At 44.9% G+C, this 21,631-nt stretch overlaps 1 protein-coding gene across 1 annotated transcript; it reads right to left on the bottom strand.

Annotated features, from left to right (window-relative positions):
- Positions 1 to 165: 165 nt before the first annotated feature.
- nup98 (nucleoporin 98 and 96 precursor) lies at positions 166 to 20,069 on the bottom strand (the record flags this gene model as incomplete). Its single annotated transcript, XM_079237294.1, has 33 exons — positions 166 to 1,463; positions 2,318 to 2,429; positions 5,621 to 5,775; positions 6,241 to 6,482; positions 7,277 to 7,498; positions 7,913 to 8,067; positions 8,141 to 8,281; positions 8,675 to 8,832; positions 8,912 to 9,187; positions 9,809 to 10,059; positions 10,174 to 10,355; positions 11,066 to 11,283; positions 11,367 to 11,496; positions 11,625 to 11,843; positions 13,129 to 13,260; positions 13,718 to 14,034; positions 14,122 to 14,235; positions 14,693 to 14,804; positions 14,888 to 15,071; positions 15,213 to 15,329; positions 15,714 to 15,898; positions 16,971 to 17,104; positions 17,213 to 17,356; positions 17,501 to 17,593; positions 17,677 to 17,812; positions 17,919 to 18,056; positions 18,159 to 18,325; positions 18,430 to 18,613; positions 18,786 to 18,893; positions 19,069 to 19,220; positions 19,489 to 19,677; positions 19,782 to 19,877; positions 19,991 to 20,069. The coding sequence occupies 33 exons, from the start codon at positions 20,067 to 20,069 to the stop codon at positions 1,264 to 1,266; spliced, it is 5,442 nt and encodes a 1,813-aa protein (XP_079093420.1). The 3' UTR covers positions 166 to 1,263.
- Positions 20,070 to 21,631: the final 1,562 nt, after the last annotated feature.

Genomic DNA, 21,631 nt, shown 5'->3' with positions numbered 1-21,631 from the left:
TTAAACTATGAACCATTCTTGGTTTTGGTGAAATGACATCACTCCGGTGCTGAAGTCCTTCCCCAAAACTCCACCAGCGTCACCTGTCAGCAGGTAACGTTTCCTTTGTGTTCCAGTTCTGTCTCAATATTCATCCTGACAACCAAAGAAACACGAGAACAAACATCATTTCTACTCGACTTTATTAAAAAATAGTATCAACAAAAAAATCATCAGGAAGCTCGTGCACACACACACACACACACACACACAGGCTAAACATTTTGTTGAAACAGATTTTACGTCAAAGAAAAACGTTTTCTACAACAATCGATCGATCAAGTGGAGAGTTTCCTTCCAAAATACTTTGCATCCAATTTATTAATAATTAAAGGTGGAGAATAAAAATGACCTGATATTCCCTGCTTTGATTTTCCAAAAATATACAATATTTATATAATTACATGCAGTGAAATCTCTGACCGGCAGCTCGATTCTGGAAGGAAACTTTTCACTTGGGATCAGACGGAGTGCTGATGAATGATAGCGCACACACACACACACACACACACACACACACCTACAAAAATAGACCATCAGGCATTTTCATGTTGAACTTTCCTCCAAAACAAAATTGAACGACGTCACCGCTCGACTTTAATGTCAAGAGAATCGACTTTATTCACATATCGACAGATGAACACTATGCTAAGCTAAGCTATGCTAACGGCTGCTTTTTGTTCGCGTTCATTATAAAAAAACAACCCGACGGCTCTTTTCTTCAGTCGACATGAATCGACATGGCGGCTCTTTCTTTGGGTCAGAGGTCAAACGAGGGTCACATGACCGCTCACATGCGGCGCCGCTACGAAGACGCTACAAAAAAACTGTTCAAGAGAAAGAAGTCCGTTTTCTGGGGAGAACTTCAAAAACACAACATTTTAAACGTTATACCACAAGGTGTGTGTACTGTGTGTACTGTGTGTACTTTGTTTGTGCGTCGCATTAAAACGTTTATAAAAGTTTAAACGGATTAGAGTAAATTATTTCAGCTCTGACTGGAAACCAGTGGACACTGGGAGCACTGGGACCGGTTCCACAAAGAGAATGTTTTACTCTCATCTTTCTAAATTCTCCCCTGAAGACGACGAGGAATGTTACTTTCATTTCTTCTTCGGAGTCGAGCCGCCGAGCCGGTCCCTCTCCTCGGAAACCGGCGACTCGTCCGTTGGTTTCGTGACGTTCGAGCAGCCGGCGGTTCGATGCCGCCCGCGTCCCGCGCTCTCATTGGCCGACGACGAGCTGCCGCAGGTAGGCCTGCGTGAGGCCGCGCAGCTCCTCCAGCGTGTAATCCTCCGGCATCGGCAGCCGGCTGATGTGCGGCGCCAGCAGCGCCAGCGGCACGCCGAGCGCGTCGGAGGCGTCGCCGCCCTGCTGGAGGCGCAGCACCACGCGCAGGATGTTGGCCACGCGCTTCGCCATCTCTGAGGGGGCGGGGTCACAAATACATATTAATGTTCTTTAGATTAAAACATACATATTATTTAGATAAAATACATATTCTTTAGATTAATATACATATTATTTAGATTGAAAAATATATATTTTTTTAAATCTAAATATGATTACAAAATATATATTGTTTGGGTTTAAAGAAAATATATTATAATTAAGGTTAAAAAAATACATATATTATTTAGGTAAAGAAAATACATATTCTTTAGATTAAAACATATACATATTATTCTCTAGATTAAAGATACATATTATTTAGATTGAAAAATACATATATATTTTTTAATCTAAATATATAATTTTAATCTAAATAATATAGATTTTCTTATCTAAAAAATATATTTTTTTTAATCATATTTAGATCAGAAAATCTATATTATTTAGATTAAAAATTATATATTTAGATTACAAAAATATATATGTATTTTTCAATCTAAATAATTGAAAATATATTTATTTAATATTTATTATCTCTTTAATCTAGAGAATAATATGTATATTTTTTAATCTAAAGAATATGTATTTTTTAACCTTAATAATTATAATATATTTTCTTTTAACCCAAATAATATGTATATTCTTTATCTAAATATGATTAAAATTATATAGATTATTTTTTAGATAGCTCAGAGTTCTGGAACTGCAGTTCCCATAATGCTTTGGGTGGAGGGGTTTAATCAGGAAGTAACGTGTTGCCTCCATTCGTCCACAGTCAAAGTACATCACATATTTCTACATATATCTCTAGGTTGCTGCAGTTCTTTGTCACGCTCCACCGCCAAGACGTCGGCCAATCAGAGGCCAGCGGGCGCTCGGGTCTCACCTGATTGGGCGAGCCGGTCGCGGGCGGAGCCGCAGGGCAGCAGCTCGATCCTGCTGCACAGAGACGTCACGTCGCCATAGAGACGCTCCAGCTCGTAGCCCGAGGTCTCCACCTGGTGGTATATTACATAGTTTATATACAGTTTATGTGGTATATTACATAGTTTATACAGTTTATGTGGTATATTATACAGTTTATGTGGTATATTATACAGTTTATGTGGTATATTATACAGTTTATGTGGTATATTATACAGTTTATGTGGTATATTACATAGTTTATGTGGTATATTATATATCTATGTGGTATATTACACAGTTTATGTGGTATATTACACAGTTTATGTGGTATATTATACAGTTTATGTGGTATATTATACAGTTTATGTGGTATATTACATAGTTTATACAGTTTATGTGGTATATTATACAGTTTATGTGGTATATTATACAGTTTATGTGGTATATTATACAGTTTATGTGGTATATTATACAGTTTATGTGGTATATTATACAGTTTATGTGGTATATTATACAGTTCATGTGGTATATTATACAGTTTATGTGGTATATTACATATCTATGTGGTATATTACATAGTTTATGTGGTATATTATACAGTTTATGTGGTATATTATATATCTATGTGGTATATTACATAGTTTATGTGGTATATTATACAGTTTATGTGGTATATTATACAGTTTATGTGGTATATTATACAGTTTATGTGGTATATTATATATCTATGTGGTATATTACACAGTTTATGTGGTATATTACACAGTTTATGTGGTATATTATACAGTTTATGTGGTATATTATACAGTTTATGTGGTATATTACATAGTTTATACAGTTTATGTGGTATATTATATATCTATGTGGTATATTACATAGTTTATGTGGTATATTATACAGTTCATGTGGTATATTATACAGTTCATGTGGTATATTATACAGTTCATGTGGTATATTATACAGTTTATGTGGTATATTATACAGTTTATGTGGTATATTATACAGTTTATGTGGTATATTATACAGTTTATGTGGTATATTACACAGTTTATGTGGTATATTATACAGTTTATGTGGTATATTATACAGTTTATGTGGTATATTACATAGTTTATACAGTTTATGTGGTATATTATATATCTATGTGGTATATTACATAGTTTATGTGGTATATTATACAGTTCATGTGGTATATTATACAGTTCATGTGGTATATTATACAGTTCATGTGGTATATTATACAGTTTATGTGGTATATTACATAGTCTATGTGGTATATTATACAGTTTATGTGGTATATTATACAGTTTATGTGGTATATTATACAGTTTATGTGGTATATTACATAGTTTATACAGTTTATGTGGTATATTATATATCTATGTGGTATATTACATAGTTTATGTGGTATATTATACAGTTCATGTGGTATATTATACAGTTCATGTGGTATATTATACAGTTCATGTGGTATATTATACAGTTTATGTGGTATATTACATAGTCTATGTGGTATATTATACAGTTTATGTGGTATAGTATATAGTTTATGTGGTATAGTATACAGTTTACGTGGTATATTATACAGTTTACGTGGTATATTATACAGTTTACGTGGTATAGTATATATCTATGTGGTATAGTATATATCTATGTGGTATATTATATATCTATGTGGTATATTACATAGTTTATGTGGTATATTATACAGTTTATGTGGTATAGTATATAGTTAATGTGGTATAGTATACAGTTTACGTGGTATATTATACAGTTTACGTGGTATAGTATATATCTATGTGGTATAGTATATAGTTAATGTGGTATATTATACAGTTTATGTGGTATATTATACAGTTTATGTGGTATATTATACAGTTTATGTGGTATATTATATAGTTTATGTGGTATATTATATATCTATGTGGTATATTATATATCTATGTGGTATATTACATAGTTTATGTGGTATATTATACAGTTTATGTGGTATATTACATAGTTTATGTGGTATATTATACAGTTCATGTGGTATATTATACAGTTCATGTGGTATATTATACAGTTCATGTGGTATATTATACAGTCTATGTGGTATATTATACAGTTTATGTGGTATAGTATATAGTTTATGTGGTATAGTATACAGTTTACGTGGTATATTATACAGTTTACGTGGTATATTATACAGTTTACGTGGTATAGTATATATCTATGTGGTATAGTATATATCTATGTGGTATATTATATATCTATGTGGTATATTACATAGTTTATGTGATATATTATACAGTTTATGTGGTATAGTATATAGTTAATGTGGTATAGTATACAGTTTACGTGGTATAGTATATATCTATGTGGTATAGTATATAGTTAATGTGGTATATTATACAGTTTACGTGGTATAGTATATATCTATGTGGTATAGTATATAGTTAATGTGGTATATTATACAGTTTATGTGGTATATTATACAGTTTATGTGGTATATTATACAGTTTTTGTGGTATATTATATAGTTTATGTGGTATATTATATATCTATGTGGTATATTATATATCTATGTGGTATATTATATATCTATGTGGTATATTACATAGTTTATGTGGTATATTATACAGTTTATGTGGTATATTACATAGTTTATGTGGTATATTATACAGTTTATGTGGTATATTACATAGTTTATGTGGTATATTATACAGTTTATGTGGTATATTACATAGTTTATGTGGTATATTATACAGTTTATGCGGTATATTATACAGTTTATGCGGTATATTATACAGTTTATGTGGTATATTATACAGTTTATGTGGTATATTATACAGTTTATGTGGTATATTACATAGTTTATGTGGTATAGTATACAGTTTATGTGGTATATTATACAGTTTATGTGGTATAGTATATATCTATGTGGTATAGTATATATCTATGTGGTATAGTATATATCTATGTGGTATAGTATATATCTATGTGGTATATTATACAGTTTATGTGGTATATTATACAGTTTATGTGGTATATTATATATCTATGTGGTATATTATACAGTTCATGTGGTATATTATATATCTATGTGGTATATTATACAGTTCATGTGGTATATTATATATCTATGTGGTATATTATACAGTTCATGTGGTATATTATATATCTATGTGGTATATTATACAGTTCATGTGGTATATTATATATCTATGTGGTATATTACATAGTCTAAGTGGTATATTACATAGTCTAAGTGGTATATTACATATATCTGTGAGAGCTCTACCTGCTGGATGTCCTGCAGGGTCTTGATGACCCGGACATAGTCCAGGTAAACGCGCCCCGCCGTGTCCCAGTCCTGGATGGTGGCGCTGTGTTCAGGGACCGCCAGCCCCTCCAGGAACTCCAGCAGGTAGTCGTGGTTGTCGTTGATGATGCAATCTACGGCAGGACCGGAGGGACAAGCTTAAAGCAAACACTGAACCACTGACCTGCAGATCCAGAGGCTCCTCCTTCACGTGAGTAACAAACACATTATGATGATGATCATTTCTCCAACTTTGGGACATTTCCAGATTCAAAAAAAAAACAAAACCACAATAAATAATATTATTGTTATAACATATAATCATCTTATTTATTTGAGTGCTCATATTTTTAAATTAAGTTTAATAATCACATTACTGCTAAATTTTATTAAATAAAACTGTTCACTTTATTTTTTTAAATCTTTTTTCCTCCTTTAAATTTGATATAAAAATTTTTTTACCTGCTTGATCCGTCTTTGTTGGAAGAGTACGGTTTAATTATTATTATTACTAAGAAATATATACTTTTTAGATTAATTAATAAATGACTGTTTCTCTTTCTTAAAGGGCTGAGCCTCTTAAAGCGACAGTAACACACCTGAGGCCAGGTGCTGGATGAGCAGCCGGTGACACTGGCTCCAGCTCCCGGCGCGGTACAGGTGCAGCGCCTCCCGGTGGCGGTCGCCGTCGCGGCGCGCCCGGGTGGCCTTGGCCTCGTGGAGCCACTGGTCCGGGATCAGCAGCCGCTCCGTCAGGAAGCGCTCACGCCGCAGAGACTCGTCCGTCTCCTGCAGGCGGCAGTGAAGGGTTAACATCGCCCTCACCGCCCGCTCACGCTGACTGGAGACACAGACAAGAGACACCAGAGGAGGAGGAGGAGGAGAGGATGAGGAAGAGGAAGAGGAAAAGACAAAGGAGAAGGAGGAGGAGATGAAGAAAAAAGATGAAGATGAGAAGAAGGAAGAGAAAGAGGAGGAAGAAGAGGAAGAGACAGAAGAAGAAAAAAAGAGTAGAAGAAGAGGAAAGGAGAAGAGTATGGGGAGGATGAAGAAGAGGAAAAGACGAAGAAGAGGAAGATTCAAAAAAAATAAGACGAGGAAGGAGATGAGGAAGAAAGAGACGAGGAAGAAGACGAAGAAGGAGACGAGGAAGAAGGAGTCGAACAAGGAGAGGAAGAAGGAGACGAGGAAGGAGACGAGGGAGAAGGAGTCGAACAAGGAGAGGAAGAAGGAGACGAGGAAGAAGGAGACGAGGGAGAAGGAGACGAGGGAGAAGGAGACGAGGGAGAAGGAGACGAGGGAGAAGGAGACGAGGGAGAAGGAGACGAGGGAGAAGGAGAGGAAGAAGGAGACGAGGAAGAAGGAGATGAAGAAGGAGAGGAAGAAGGAGACGAGGAAGAAGGAGAAGAAGAAGGAGAAGAAGAAGGAGATGAGGGAGAAGGAGACGAGGGAGAAGGAGACGAACAAGGAGAAGAAGAAGGAGACGAGGAAGGAGAAGAATGAAGAATGAAGAATGAGAAGACAAAGAGGAGAAGTTGTATTTTGACACATTTAAACTTCCTGGAGGAAACCAGCGGAACGCAAACAGAACCCGTCGGTTCTCTCGGTCCTCCGGCGCCCGCAGAGGAGACCTACGTGTGGTCGGGGATGTGCAGCAGGACGAAGACGGCCATGTGCCACAGCCCGCGGCGCTCCAGCAGCGCGGCGTAGCCGGCGTGCAGCAGCCCCTGCCGCGCCGCGCTCAGCTGGCCGTAGTGCAGCGCCTGCAGGACGCTCCACAGGTGCCACGCCAGCCGGTAGTCCAGCCGGCGCCAGGTGGCGGCCAGCGGGTCCAGCAGCTGCTGCAGGCTGTAGTGTCTGCAGGCGGCCACAGGGGGCGGTGCGGAGCGTTAGCGTCAGAGGAGTCTTACACACATGCGAGGGAATATAAACCACATCTAATATTTTACAGGAGATTCAACCTATTTCTTTATAATTCATTTAAAAACGAGACTCGTTTGTTTCAAGGTAATAAAGGACTTTATGAATATGAGATATGAGTTTACAGATCATTATAATGCCTAATGGCGTTTTAAATCTTAACCTTTCGGATTCAATGCGTATTCGTTGGCGTTCAGCGTTAACACAATAGTTTGTTTTCTATTGCGTCACTCAAAAAACATCAAGAGAATCTTTGAATGTAAATAATCTCATTTAAATGAATTCATTTAATAACAACACTTAAAGGGGTAAAGTATTAATAATAATAATAATAATAATAATAATGTAAACCTGTCGCTGTAGAGTTTGAGCAGGTGGAAGCAGATGTCGTGCAGCGGCCGTTTAGGCTCCTCCTCCTCCTCCTCCTCCATCATCATGTCCGGATGCTCCGCCTCCAGGTACGGAGGCAGCGGGGCGCAGGCGTACTTGCCGCCCTCGCACGAGCCCTGCAGGACAAACAACCACAACGATGAGCGTCCTGAAACAACAACAAGCAGCAGCCAGAGGGCCGGCGCTCACCTGGAAGGCAGCTTCATATCTGGCGAGGGCGTCGGCCACGGAGGCCGTGGGCGGCAGCATGAACCAGAGGTGCACCGCCACGCAGCGCTTCCAGTCCAGCTCGGAGCAGACGTTCACCACGGAGTCGGAGGACTGCCACACCTGCAGGGGGCGGGGCAAGAGTCAGGGGGCGGGGCAAGAGTCGCGGGGCAAGAGTCAGGGGGCAAGAGTCAGGGGGCGGGGCAGGAAACAGTTCAGAGGACAAAAACACCAAAGACGCTAAAAAGAGCTGCTTTGTTTTCAAAGACTGTCACACTTATTTTTATAATAATATAATATAAATATAAATATATAAATATAAATATAAATATATATATATATATATATATATATATATATTCCGTTCCTAACTCGTCTACTGGCATAAAAACAGGAAGTCAGAGGTAAAGTAGTAAAGCCCCTCCTGCTGGATACGATTAAAAGCTCTCCAATAAAGCCTGAGGGGTAGATTATGCCTCCACCACATTCACAGAAACAAGCTGAAGGCGTCCGTACGGGTTTCCCGGAGAGCAGCGTGAAGATGCGCAGCCGCTCCTCGGGCAGGTAGCTGTCGGTCTGCATGCGGTTCCAGTCCGCGAGCTGCAGGGCCAGCAGGTCCCGGCTGTGCTGCGAGCCGGCGGCCTGAGACAGCAGCAGGGCCAGGCGGTGGTCTCCTGGGGACGAGCGGCGGACGTCAGCGGGTTCTCTCGGGTTGTTAAATACAATAAAAAGATGGCGGCTCAGACTCCTCACCTTCCTTCTGCGCCAGCTGACACGCCTCGCTGACGCGGTTCCCCGTCAGGTAGCTGAAGACGGCGTCGGCGTGGCGACCCTTCGCCGCCAGCGCCACCTCCTCCTCCACCCGGCGGGCGGCGCCGCGGGACAGCCAGGCCGAGAAGGCCCGCCTCCTCTCCAGCTGCTGCTCGTAGGCGCCGGGCGGCTCGGCGCCGGGCTCCGGGTCGGCGGGGCCCAGCCGGCCCCACAGGGCCTCGCACAGGGTCCACACCTCGGACCAGTAGCCCAGGAGGGCTGCAGGGGTCAGAGGTCAACCAATCAATTCCGTCAATTAGTACAAATATCCTCTAAAGAGCTGCAGCGAACCAGCCAATGACGAGTCTTGTTCAGGTCACGTGATCATTAACAGGAAGTGACGCTGAAGACACAGCTGGTGAAGCCAAGAAGATATTTTTGAAGTCATTTATGTGTTAACTACATTAATGTTGCAGCAAAGGTGGAGCTCATTTTAATGTTTTGATATAGTATTATATATTATTATTAGGAGCTTTAGTTATTAAATACATGTAGTGCAGTAAAAAGTACAATATTTCCCTCTGAGATGTATTAGAGTTAAAATGTGAAGCACATAAGTACCTCTAATGTGCACTTATGTGCAGGACTTGAGTAAATGTATTAGTAACAGAAGTACCGTAGGATCCAAATGTACTTATATTAAATATGAATCCTTATTTGATCATTTTGTTTTCTGAATTAAAGCTTTTTCCTTTTCATCTCTTTCGCCCGTCAGTTAATTGAAGTAATAATCAAAGCGGCGCCCGTCTCTTTAAGGCGCGCCCCTCCGTCTCTTTAAGGCGCGCCCCTCCGTCTCTTTAAGGCGCCTTAAAGAGACAGACGCCCGTCTCTTTAACTCACGGTGGGCGTCGCCCTGCCGGTCGCTCAGCTCGAGGATCCACTCGGCGTACTCGTGCAGCGCCGCCACGCCGGGCTGCGGCCGCACCAGCGGGCAGGCGGAGGCGTCGCTGGTGTCCACGATGCAGTGCTGCAGGCAGATCTCCAGGGGGCGCTGCAGCACCGACTGGCTCTGCTCCTCTTCCTCCTCCTCCTCGCCGGGCTCCAGACCCGCCAGCTGCTCCAGCACCACCTTGTATGGGCTCTCGATCAGCCTGAGGACGTGTATCATTGCATTAAGACTTTACTACCGCTGGATTACTCATTTATTGGACTTGTTCGTCTTCTTTGCTGCTGTAATACTCATTCAAGTCGGGGGCGGGGCTTACGGTTTGCTCCTGGCGGGCTTCGGCAGGAAGCTGAAGTCCGTCTTGGTGAGTTCGTGGCGGTCGAGCCGTCCGGCCGGCAGCGAGCTGAGCGGCTGGCCGCAGTGAGCCAGCGTCCAGCCGGGACCCCATCCGACCCGGAAGGAGCGGCCCGCGAACAGCCCGGCGTCCATCAGCAGAGCGCCCTGAACGCAGCACAGCAGGGGGCTTTTAATATCTCAAGGAAACACTGAACAAAAACCTCACTATAGTCAGAGTTCCCTCTTTCCGACGGTCCTTGAACACATCGTGTGCTACAAACGCTTCTGTCAACGCGTCAGTTTTATTATGTTATTTGTTTAGTATTATGTTTACGTGGCACGCAAACAAGCCTCTACAACGTTAGCTTAGCACCGATTGAACCAGACTCCATTCAGAAAACGAGCGTTTTAAAAGTTGTTTACTATCAGAGAAAAACAACAAAACATGAATTCAGACTTTATGAATCTGCATCATTATGAACTTATTCTTTTTTTGCGACTAAAATCACAACTGAATTGTTTATTTTGGGTTCTTACAGATGCAGGAACCAGCCAGTGACGAGTCTGGTTCCGGTCATGTGATCAACAGGAAGTGACGGCTGATGAAGTACTAGAATATATATATATATATATATATATATATATATATATATATATATATATATATATATATATATATATATATATATATATATAATATTTTACTCAAGTAAAAGTACTAATACTACGTGTAACAATAAGTCAAACAGTAAAAGTTCTCATTACGCAGAAATTGACATATTATCGATTATTAGTTGGTATCATATTTTGTTGTTATTAATATTAGTAACTTTAGTTATTGATGACGCAGATAACCGGTATAAATCCAAACTAACCTTCCCCTGCGTGACCGACTCCTTGAGGGCCACGGGGCCGCCCAGCCGCCGGACGCCGACCGTCCGGACCGAGGGCTCCGGGGTCCGGGCCGGCAGCAGGAAGGAGGCGGGGCCCGAGCGGGCCGGAGACCCGCGAGACAGAGGAGGAGGAGGACGAGGAGAGTCCGGCAGCTGGGAGAAGAGGCCAGAGGTGAAGCGAGCCTGGAGGAGCCCGCCGACTGCAGAGAGAAGATCATCATCATCATCATCAATGCATTAGTCATAAAGGAAACAGGAAGTGCACGGCGGTCTGGTTTGGTACCGGAGGGTCGGCTCTGAGCTCCCGGCACGACGACGCGAGGGGACGAGACGTCGACCTTCATCGCTCGCTGGTCCTGCATCACGTCGCTCTCCTCCTCCTCATCCTCAGCGAACAGAGACGCCTTCATGATCTGAGCGACAAAAGAACGAGTTCAAATCCGTTTGAATGCAGCCTGACGAGTGCTTCCCGTCTGTGTGCTTCCCGTCTGTGTGCTTCCCGTCTGTGTGCTTCCCGTCTGTGTGCTTCCCGTCTGTGTACCTGCAGTGTGTGTGGGTTGATGCCCAGCGAGGACGCCATGTGGCCGGACACGGAGACGCCTTCGTGCTCCTCGGGGATCAAACCGCCGAGGTTCCCGCCCGTCCAGTCCGGCAGGTCGTCGTCTCCCAGCATGCTCTCTGTCGGGAAGCTCTGGGTGATGTCGGCCATGTCGCTGTCCAGCCCGGCCACGACGCCCGGAAGCTCCACAGCAACAGCAGACTGGAGAGAGACACACACACACACACACACACACACACACACACACACACAGTCACCTTTATGTTGTAATGTCATTTATCTAAAGTTCTTAGATGTTGTGATTTCTCCTTTTCTTTTAAACTTTGTACTAGAATCGTTTCACCACCTTGAGATTATTATTATTATTGTAAGGTTCTCTTTCCTGCTTTGTATACGTGTTTATCAAAGGGTTCATTCTTATAGAATTACTAAAGAAACGGTTTATTATTTACAATAACTCTGATAAAGTAATTTGTGTATTTTTGGTTTTATCAAAAACAAACATTGTCAATAAACATGAACTGAAAGTAAAATTCTAATAATGAAAAACCAACTCTGGACGTCCGACTTCACAAAAGAAACGTTTGATTTAATAACTGCAGATTATTAAAACAAACTTTACAGACCAAAGATTAAAAGTATTCTTCATAAACTTTATTTAATTTTCATTAAATGCATAAAAATCACAACTTTAAAAAGGAACTCATAATAGTCATATTATAATAATATCAAAAATACGTTAACGTTTGATCAGAAGTTTGAGTATTAATACAAAATAATAAACCCAACAGATCATAAGCAGTTTGTAATTAAAGTAAGTCACTCTTTATAAAAAAATAAATCACATCCATTTTTAAGAAGTATAAAGCGTGTTTGTAAATGGAGGCGGAGCTTGTTTCTGCCCTGAATGTTGAGCTTTTATTATCATTATTTTCAAAGACTTCCTTTGATGATTGTGGTGCAAAACAACAACAACAACAACAACTAAGTAAACATGTAACAGCGTGAGATGAAGTCGTTGATGTTATTTTTATACGCATGTATGATATTTAGTATCTACAACTAAAACTAATAAAAGCAGAATTTTTTTAATCAATAATGAATTGTTTTAACCAGAGGAACATTAAAATGCTCCAAAAAAAAAGAAAAAAGTATTGACTGATAAAATGTAAAAATCTGTAAAAAAAGAAAATAAAGCCGTCTTGGTGTCCTTTCAAAATAAAATACCTTAAGTTTAGCATTCTGAAAAGCGTCATTAAAGAATCTTTGAGGATCACACGGCTCTGGGGATATACAAAGTATACAGAGGAGGCCGGCGTCTGAACTTTGAGTCGCGTGTCAACGAAAACGTTTATAAAATAGTTTACAGGAAAAAAGTTTTATTGAAAACGACCTGCTGTCGTCAAAGGACAGAAACGCTCCTTCATCCTCAGGTGTGTCAGTGAGGATGAGGAGGAGGGGTGAGGAGGGGAGCAGGCTGCTCTACCTGAGCCTGTGGCGCCACCTGCTGCTGCCTGGCGGGAGGAGACATCGTCTTCAGCTTCTTGGGGTCGGCTTCGAGAGGGACGTCCTCCTCCTCGTCTGAGTCCTTCAGGCCATATTTAGAGAAATGAGCCACCTGGGGAGAGAAAGGGGAGGAGTCAGTTACACCTGAGAGAGACAGGGGAGGAGTCACTCACACCTGAGGGGGACAGGGGGAGGAGTCACTCACACCTGAGGGGGACAGGGGGAGGAGTCACTCACACCTGAGGGGGACAGGGGGAGGAGTCACTCACACCTGAGGGGGACAGGGGGAGGAGTCAGCTACACCTGAGGGGGACAGGGGGAGGAGTCAGCTACACCTGAGGGGGGCAGGGGGAGGAGTCACTCACACCTGAGGGGGACAGGGGGAGGAGTCAGCTACACCTGAGGGGGACAGGGGGAGGAGTCACTCACACCTGAGGGGCACAGGGGGAGGAGTCACTCACACCTGAGGGGGACAGGGGGAGGAGTCAGCTACACCTGAGGGGGACAGGGGGAGGAGTCAGCTACACCTGAGGGGGACAGAGGGAGGAGTCACTCCTCTCAGATCTCACCTCGAACACCCAGGACCCGGTCTCCGCTCGGTACTCCAGGAAGCGAGCGCCCTGCTTGCGCGAGGCCTTCTCCAGCCGGCCCTCGTAGTTCATCTCCGTGAGCCGCCCGGGGCTCCGGATCTGCGTGCAGGCCGTCTTGTCGTTCGGCCAGACGCCGTCCAGCGTCACCTCGGCCCGCCGGTTAAGCCCCTCCCCCTCCACGGGCTTGTTTTTGTCGTCCGGGTACACAATGACTTCTTTGCGCCTGAAGTGCACGATCTCGTCGACGTTCAGCGCCGTCACGTTCACCTCGCCGGGGAAGAAGATGGACCCGTAGCCTGTGAGGGCCAATCAGAGCGGTTAGATCCCTCTCGCGCGCCCAGAACCACGACGCCGATTCTACAGCGTCAAAACGTTGGCGTTACCTTTCCTGCCGACGGTGAAGTTGTCCACCACGCACGTGCCGTTATCGTCCACCATCTCGGCGAGGTCGTCCAGGGAGGGGATGGTGTAGTAACCCACACGGTTCAGAACGATACCTGAAACACAGGAAGCGATGACGCGGGTTAGAGATGGTGAACGTTCACTCAAGGTCATCAAGGTCAACAGGAAGTAAGCAGCTCTTTTTTCCTGTCTCCCGAAAATGAGAATTGTGTTTTCTCAAAACTAAAACGGTGCATCTCCTCACCCACAGTTCCGATTTAATTCATTTAAATTGCTAAAGTACCGTAACCCTTGTGAGAAGAGACGTTACAATATTTTTTTTAAAAGATAGTTAAATTTGAATAATTCCGTAAAATCCTTAAAATGACGAAGCGATGATAAAGTTTCACTCAAACATTCCCTTGCGTCAAAGACATCCTGCAACCTCCGGGCCTGTGGGAGTCTAATACATAATCTAGATCATTCTGACCAGTATAAGTGTCAAGCTGTAGAACTAGGGTCATGAATAAGGGGGCCTAGGGTCAACGGGCTGAAGGGCGTTTTGTATCCGACCTGCCGGGTGAGGAGGCTGCTGGATCTCCTGCAGCTCTTCCTCCTCCTCTTCCTCTCGGTCCACCTGCAGAGACTCGTCCCCCGGAGACGCCATCACGTCCTCGCTGCTCAGCTGACGGGGAACAACAACATAAGCGTTCAGCTCCTCGGTGATGAAGCGCCATCGAACACAGACAGAGACAGATCACCGCTGACCTCCAGGCCGCCGTTCCGGGCCAGTTTGTGCATGTTGAGGTCGCTGATGGTGTCCTGCAGGCTGGGCTGCACGCGGCCCTGCGGGACGGGCTTGGCGATGGGGTTGACGTAGAAGTGGGAGACTTCGGGGTCGTCGTCCGGCCGGCTGCTGGGACCCGGCATCGCCTCCTCCTCCTCCATGTGGCTGCACACGACAACAAGGGGGCTTAACACTACAGGACCTAAATTACAACACATTACTGAAGTACATGTACTCAGTTGTGGAGTTCCACAGGGCTCAAGTGTAGGTCCCCTGTTGTTTTCTATCTATATGCTGTGTGCAGACCTGTGTCCGTTCTGTGGATACTCTGGAGGAGAAGCGAGGTCGTCCGTCTCTTTGTTGATTGGACTGTTGTACTGACTGCTGTTCAGGTTCTTCAGCACGAGCTTCTTGATGCTCTTCCTGAGAACAAAAACGGTTTCTGGTAACGTCACTTTGTTTTTTCAGATGGTTCATCTAATAAGGAGACAGTTTACATTATTAAAAACATTTGTTAAATGTGCCAAGAGGCTATTTTCCATCTGTAGTCCCGCGAGGCAGATGTTAAAAAAAAGGTAAAACAACCCGAAATAAGATTAAATATACATGATTATAAAAGGTTGACTCTTACAATGCAGCCAGACACAGGTAAACAACAATAAAACACATGCAGGTAGATGATGGTCGACAGACAGAGGGAAAATACAAAAAAGGCAAATGCCACCCTTTAGTTTCTTTATTTGCATTCATATTATTTATATCAACCATTGCCCCCCTCTTAATATTGGGTAGAGGAGGACGGGGTACCTGGGTATGAAGGCTCCGTTCGTGAGCGACGGCTCGTCGTCGTCCAGGCCGTCGAACAGCTGCGACTTGGAGGCGCCGGACGACAGCGCCTTGGGGCGCACCCTGGTGGCCGGGCGAGGGGTCAGCTTGTAGTGGGTGGGCGTGGTCAGAGCCTTCTGGGCCGTCGGATTGGTCGGTTTCAGGCGCTGTCGGGACACAAGAGAGGTCGTAATGGGAGGCTCCAGAAATGAAGGTTTTGATGCTAAAACCAGCGGAACTACGCCTCCTTTTTCCAAACGAGTCTGAACTGTGACGGAACTTTAACGCCAACACACAACCCAAACACGTTAGCGGAGAAAGAGGAGATTAAATCTACACGCTGTAACGATGCAGGCTACGATCCTCGTGTTCAACTGGCCATCAACGCAAATAAGAGCCACTTAAATGAATACAGTTATACGAAGGTTTTACAACATCTTACATCTTTATATGAAATACATTTTTTAGGAAAACAATAATATTAATACTATGGAATGAAACGTCACAAAGGGCTGAATTCTAATAATATAGAGAAATAAATCAGCTGGATTTTAACTTATTTTCCACGTGGAAGCGATCAACAAGAATAAATTATCTTTAAATCTACAGCGAGTCATTTGTTCCAGTGGTGCCAACTGGTTTCCTCCCACAGATGATGATGATGATGATGAAGAGTAAAGGGATGTGTCTTTATCTCGATGATGAAACGGCTCTTTCAGCTGATTCCTATGATGATATATATGGGTGGATAGAGCGTTGTGATTATTAAATGCTTAAAGACGCATTTGTTTTCTCTAAATGAGATTGAAAAGGTTCCTTTCCATTTTATCCCTTTTCAATTAAATGACATCTGTGTGGCATCATGTTAAAGGAGACGCTACGTTAGCTTAGCATCGATCCAACCAGACTCCATTCAGAAAACGAGCGTTTTAAAAGTCGTCGTCTTGTGGAGAGAAATAACGAAACATGAATTCAGACTTTTTTTTTACAATTCTGCATCATCACGTCGTTATTTCTGCATCTTTTGTATTGCTCAACTCCCAGCTAAATGTTTATTTGGGTTCATAAAGCGGCTGTGAACCAGTGACCTGCCGAGTGAATAAACAGATCAAACCCCTGAGCAGCGCGACGCCTCGCATGTTTACACTTTGTTATATATTATTCGTCTCTCTGTCCGTCGAGGAGGAACAGAAGCTGCATTAACGAGAGCGCCTGCTCCATCAGCTGCGTGACGCTCACCTCCTCCTTCTTCTTGGGGTCCGTCAGCGGGTTCCTGAACAGCGGAGAGTCTCCGTACGGCGAGTACGCCAACACGCTGAGCTGCTGCTGGAGCAAAGCATGCTGGGAGGCCGTCCCACTGGGGTCTGTGAGCGCTGGAGGGGGAGTGAGAGAGACAGAGAGAGAGAGGGGTTAGATGGAGAACCCAGATGATGGACAGGGACTGCATAAGGGGACGGACCAGACAGACGGGTGCTGCTCACCGATTGGCTGCTGTGGAGCTCCAAAGCCGAGGGTGCTGGCGCCGGTGTTGAACGCGGTCGCTCCGAAGGTTCCCATCGTTCCCAGTGTGGCGCCCAGTTTGCTCTGGTTGCTCCCAAACAGAGACGTCTGACCCGCTCCCACTGCTGGACAATAAATATATTAATGAACGTTTCAGCTCTTAGGTTCTACGTGATTATTATTATTTTACACACGTTTACAACCTGGAACCAGAATCTCCATCAAATATAAAGTTTGAATAGTTTCCTATATGGTGGCCCTCCCAGTACCTGCTCCGAAGCTGGTTCCCAGTGCCGTCCCGAGGCCCCCGGCGGCCGGCTTGTTCCCAAACAGACTCCCGGCGGCCGGGTTAGCGCCGAAGCCTGCAGCCAAGAGGGAAGAAACACTCGTCAGTTACGGAAAGTCCTGAAATGAACGACTCCGCGCTGAACGCCAGCCGGCTCACCGAAGGTGGAGGCGTTGGCTCCGGCCCCCAGCGTGAGGGCCGGCTTGTTGCCGAAGAGCCCGGTGCCGGTGCCGAAGGACGGGGCGCTGGTGGTGGTGGTGCCGAAGCCGGCCGCCTTGTTGCCGAACAGACTCTGCTGCAAAACACCAAACATTGAGAGGACGTTTATTTTACCAGAGCACACTGAACGCACCATGACGTCGTCGCCTCAGTCGGAAGCTTTTATTAAAGTCATGGCGTACCTGCGTGCCGACGTTTCCAAATCCGGTGTTGGTTTGTCCGAACAGCCCGGTGGGCGCCCCGAAGCCGGCCGCGGTGCTGGGCTGCGCCGCGCCGAACAAACCGCCCGCCTGCGGCGCCGCCGCGTTGCCGAACAGACCCTGAAGCACAGGAAGCAACCACTTAAACAAACCACTCAACCGGTTCTTCTTCTGTCCGGCTACGAGGGTAAAACTATGTTTGATCTCATGCACGCTCTTCACCATAGTGCTGGTGTTGGCCTGCCCCATGGTGTTGGTGTTGCCGAAGGAGAAGCCGGTGCTCGGCGCCGTGGTGGTCTGGCCGAAGGGCTTGAAGAGGCTGCTGGCCGGTTGGGCGGCCGGCTGGCCGAACAGACCGCCGGCCGTGGCGCCGAAACCGCCGGCGGCCGCTGAAGAGAAACGAGACGTTTGACTTTGAGGGAAGCGGAGCGAGTCTCCCTGATGATGAAGATGATTATGATGAAAAAGAGCGACTGTCGGCGTGGTTACTTACGCGCTGCGCCAAAGGTGGTCTTGTTCTGCCCGAAGGAGAAGTTGGTGTTGGGCGCCGTGGCGCCGAACAGGCCGGTGGCGGCGCTGGCCGGTGCTGCGGTGGCGCCGAACAGACCGCCGGTCGGCGCCACCATCGGGTTGGTCGGGCCCTTCCTGCCGGCCTGGTAGTCCTCCAGCCTCAACTCCTGCAGGGAGACACGAGGGAACGAGTGAGGGAACAAGAGAGGCAACGAGCGAGGGAACAAGAGAGGCAACGAGCGAGGGAACAAGAGAGGCAACGAGCGAGGGAACAAGAGAGGCAACGAGCGAGGGAACCACACAACAAGCGACTGCGCTCTAAATCTCATGCAGACTCGCCTCCAGGGACTTGTTCTCGTACTCCTTCATGGCCGTGATGCACTGGTGCTTGGTGTTGATGCTCGTTGTCACGCCGGCTTTCACCATCGTGTCGGTTCCTGTTGGAGGCTGAAACAAACGGACCACCCAGTCGGTGTCAGTGTCATCATTTACATGTCTGGATCTTCATGTCTCTGGTTAGTTTAAAGTTAAACACAAATCAAGACTTTACTCTGTAGGAACTTCCTGTTCGTCTTTACATTCAGTACTCACGTTGTTACATTAAGTACTACATTAAACTCACGTTGAATTTCACGGTGGTTCCCGGCTGCTGCTGCGCGGCGGTGAAGCCCGCGCCTCCAAACAGGGAGGCGACGCCGCCTCCACCGAAAGGGTTGGAGGCGGCGGTGTTGGTGGACCCAAACAGCCCGCCGCTGGTGGTGCTCGTCCCAAAGCCTGGAGGACACGATGGGAGGGAGACTTCTTCAAAGCGTTCAGACGTTTCATAAGATAAACAAATCAAAACGACAACGGGACTGAGCAGTTTGCAAACACAAGCGGACCGCTGGATTTTTGGCATTTTAACGTTTTGTTAGTGGCAACTTTTTGGAGGAAAAAACAAACAAAAAAAAAAAAAAAAACACACGACACACGTCCAGCGGTTCAGACTCGTCATGTCGGGTCGACCCGGAGACCCTAAATGCGGCGCGAGGAGGGTTCTCACTTCCAAACGTGGTGGGCTTGTTGGCTCCGAATGCATTGCTGGGCTGGGAGAAGAGACCGCCGCTGGCGCCCGTTCCGGTGTTCCCGAACAGGCTGGTCGTGGTGCCGGTGGCCGCGCCAAAACCAAAGCCGGTGTTGGCGGCGGTCGCCGCCGGCTGCTGGGTGAACGTACTGGCCCCGAACAGGCCGCCTGAAAGAGACGGATCTGGATTTTAAAGTTGAATAAAGAATAAATGTTAATACGATTTCCAGCAGGAGAAACATGGCGTCCCCAGACAGGAAGTGCGGACGCACCCGGTTTATTCTGCGCGGGACCGAACAGTCCTCCGGTGTTGGCGGTGGCCCCGAACGCCGACGCCCCGAAGCCTCCCGCGGCCCCAAAGGCCGTGTCTGCAGGTCATGTGAGGAGAGACGACACGGACGAGCGCGTTAAATCACCGGGTAGAGAGAAACAGACAGAAACGCTCTCCGGGAGTTTGAACAAACAAATAAAAATAACTCACTTGGTTGTCCGAAGGTGGACGAGGTGCCGAACCCCCCCGCCCCCCCGCCGAAGGGAGTGCCGAATGACTTGTTGAACATCTTGCTCTGCTAGCAGGACCGCATAGGTCTTCTGTGTGGAGACAGACAGAAAGACTCTTGAAGACACACGGGATCTTTGCATTGTAACTCCTTTACATCCTGTTGGATGGTTTGATCTCCATCAACGCGTCATATTCTATATAATAGTATATGTTTATAGCGTCCTCCAATCTCTACGAAGAACGGCCCGTTTTCAGATCTGTGACGGCGCTTTTTAAAGAGTTTCTCAACACTTAGTACACTCATCCTTTAGTTAATCAAACATTTATCATCACAAATGAACACCTCAAAGTACAACAAGTACACTATTTACTTCTGAGACGTAGTACATTGAAAAGTACAATATTTACCTAGGAGACGTAGTAAATTGAAAAGTACACCATTTATCTCTGAGGTGTGTAGTACATTGAGAAGTACACTATTTGTGTACTTAGCGCAGTAACCTGAGTAAAGTTGGTTGTTGAAGCTAACTTGAACTTTGGTTCAAATCCAACCTGAATGGACTTCCGGCTGCACGTGCACGAGCCGGCAGGTAAACCGCGTTCCCGGGACCAACGGACACCCGTTAGGGTCAACTGTCATCACCGAGTGACGTCTTATTAAATAGTTCTAACTACACAAACCAGGAAGCTAACACTCACATAGCATCGTTATCGCGTGACGTCATATGAAATAACCGCGCACACACACACACACACACACACGCAGACACGCAAAGCGCGCTACACGCTCCTCCTCAGTAACCATCATCTCATTTAAATTAATATAAACAATACTGCTGTTACGAGGTAGAACTCACGTGCGCCTAGCTAACGTTAGCAAGCGAGATAGCTTAGCGTCATTAGCTAACGTAGCGTTAGCAAAACAAAAGGAAGACGGACAAAGAACACGAATATTTACCTGTAATGACGTGGTTCTGGGTGTTCGGGTCTCCGTCGAGTTTCCTCTGTCGCACAGGTGAAGCAGCGGCGCGCGGACAGGTGAACGATGTGCGCGTCTTTAGTTAATCATCGGCGTTAGCCGGGTAGCTTCTTCAACGAGGAGGGAAAACTGACGGACACAGCGAACCGTCGCTACGCACTTTCATACGTCATGACGTCGTGACGGCGACGTCTTCTTCCCCTTTTCTGTGCTGTAACGGCTCATTGCGGCCTGTTGGTCTCACTACTGCCCCCTCTGGTTCCAGTCCGTTCCTACAGACACAGACACTTCCCCATCAGTCCCGTTACTGCCGTCACGTAGCCAAAAGGTACTAGTTACTATGTAATAGTTACTATATAATATATAATAGTTACTAGTTAATATATAACAGTGACTAGTTAATATATAATAGTTAAAAGGTAATAGATTATAGATACAAGGTAATATATAATAGATAATAGATAAAAGGTAATATATATACAGTATTATCTATTATATAATAGATAATAAATCACAGATCATAGATCATAAATAATTGATAAAAGATAATAGATATTAGATCATATGTAATAGTTCATATATAATTGTTAAAAGGTAATAGATAAAAGGTAACAGATAATATATATATATATATATATATA

Source organism: Taurulus bubalis, assembly GCF_910589615.1.
Source record: "Taurulus bubalis genome assembly, chromosome: 2".
Lineage (NCBI taxonomy): Eukaryota > Metazoa > Chordata > Actinopteri > Perciformes > Cottidae > Taurulus > Taurulus bubalis.
This window is presented reverse-complemented; position numbering and strand designations above follow the sequence as displayed.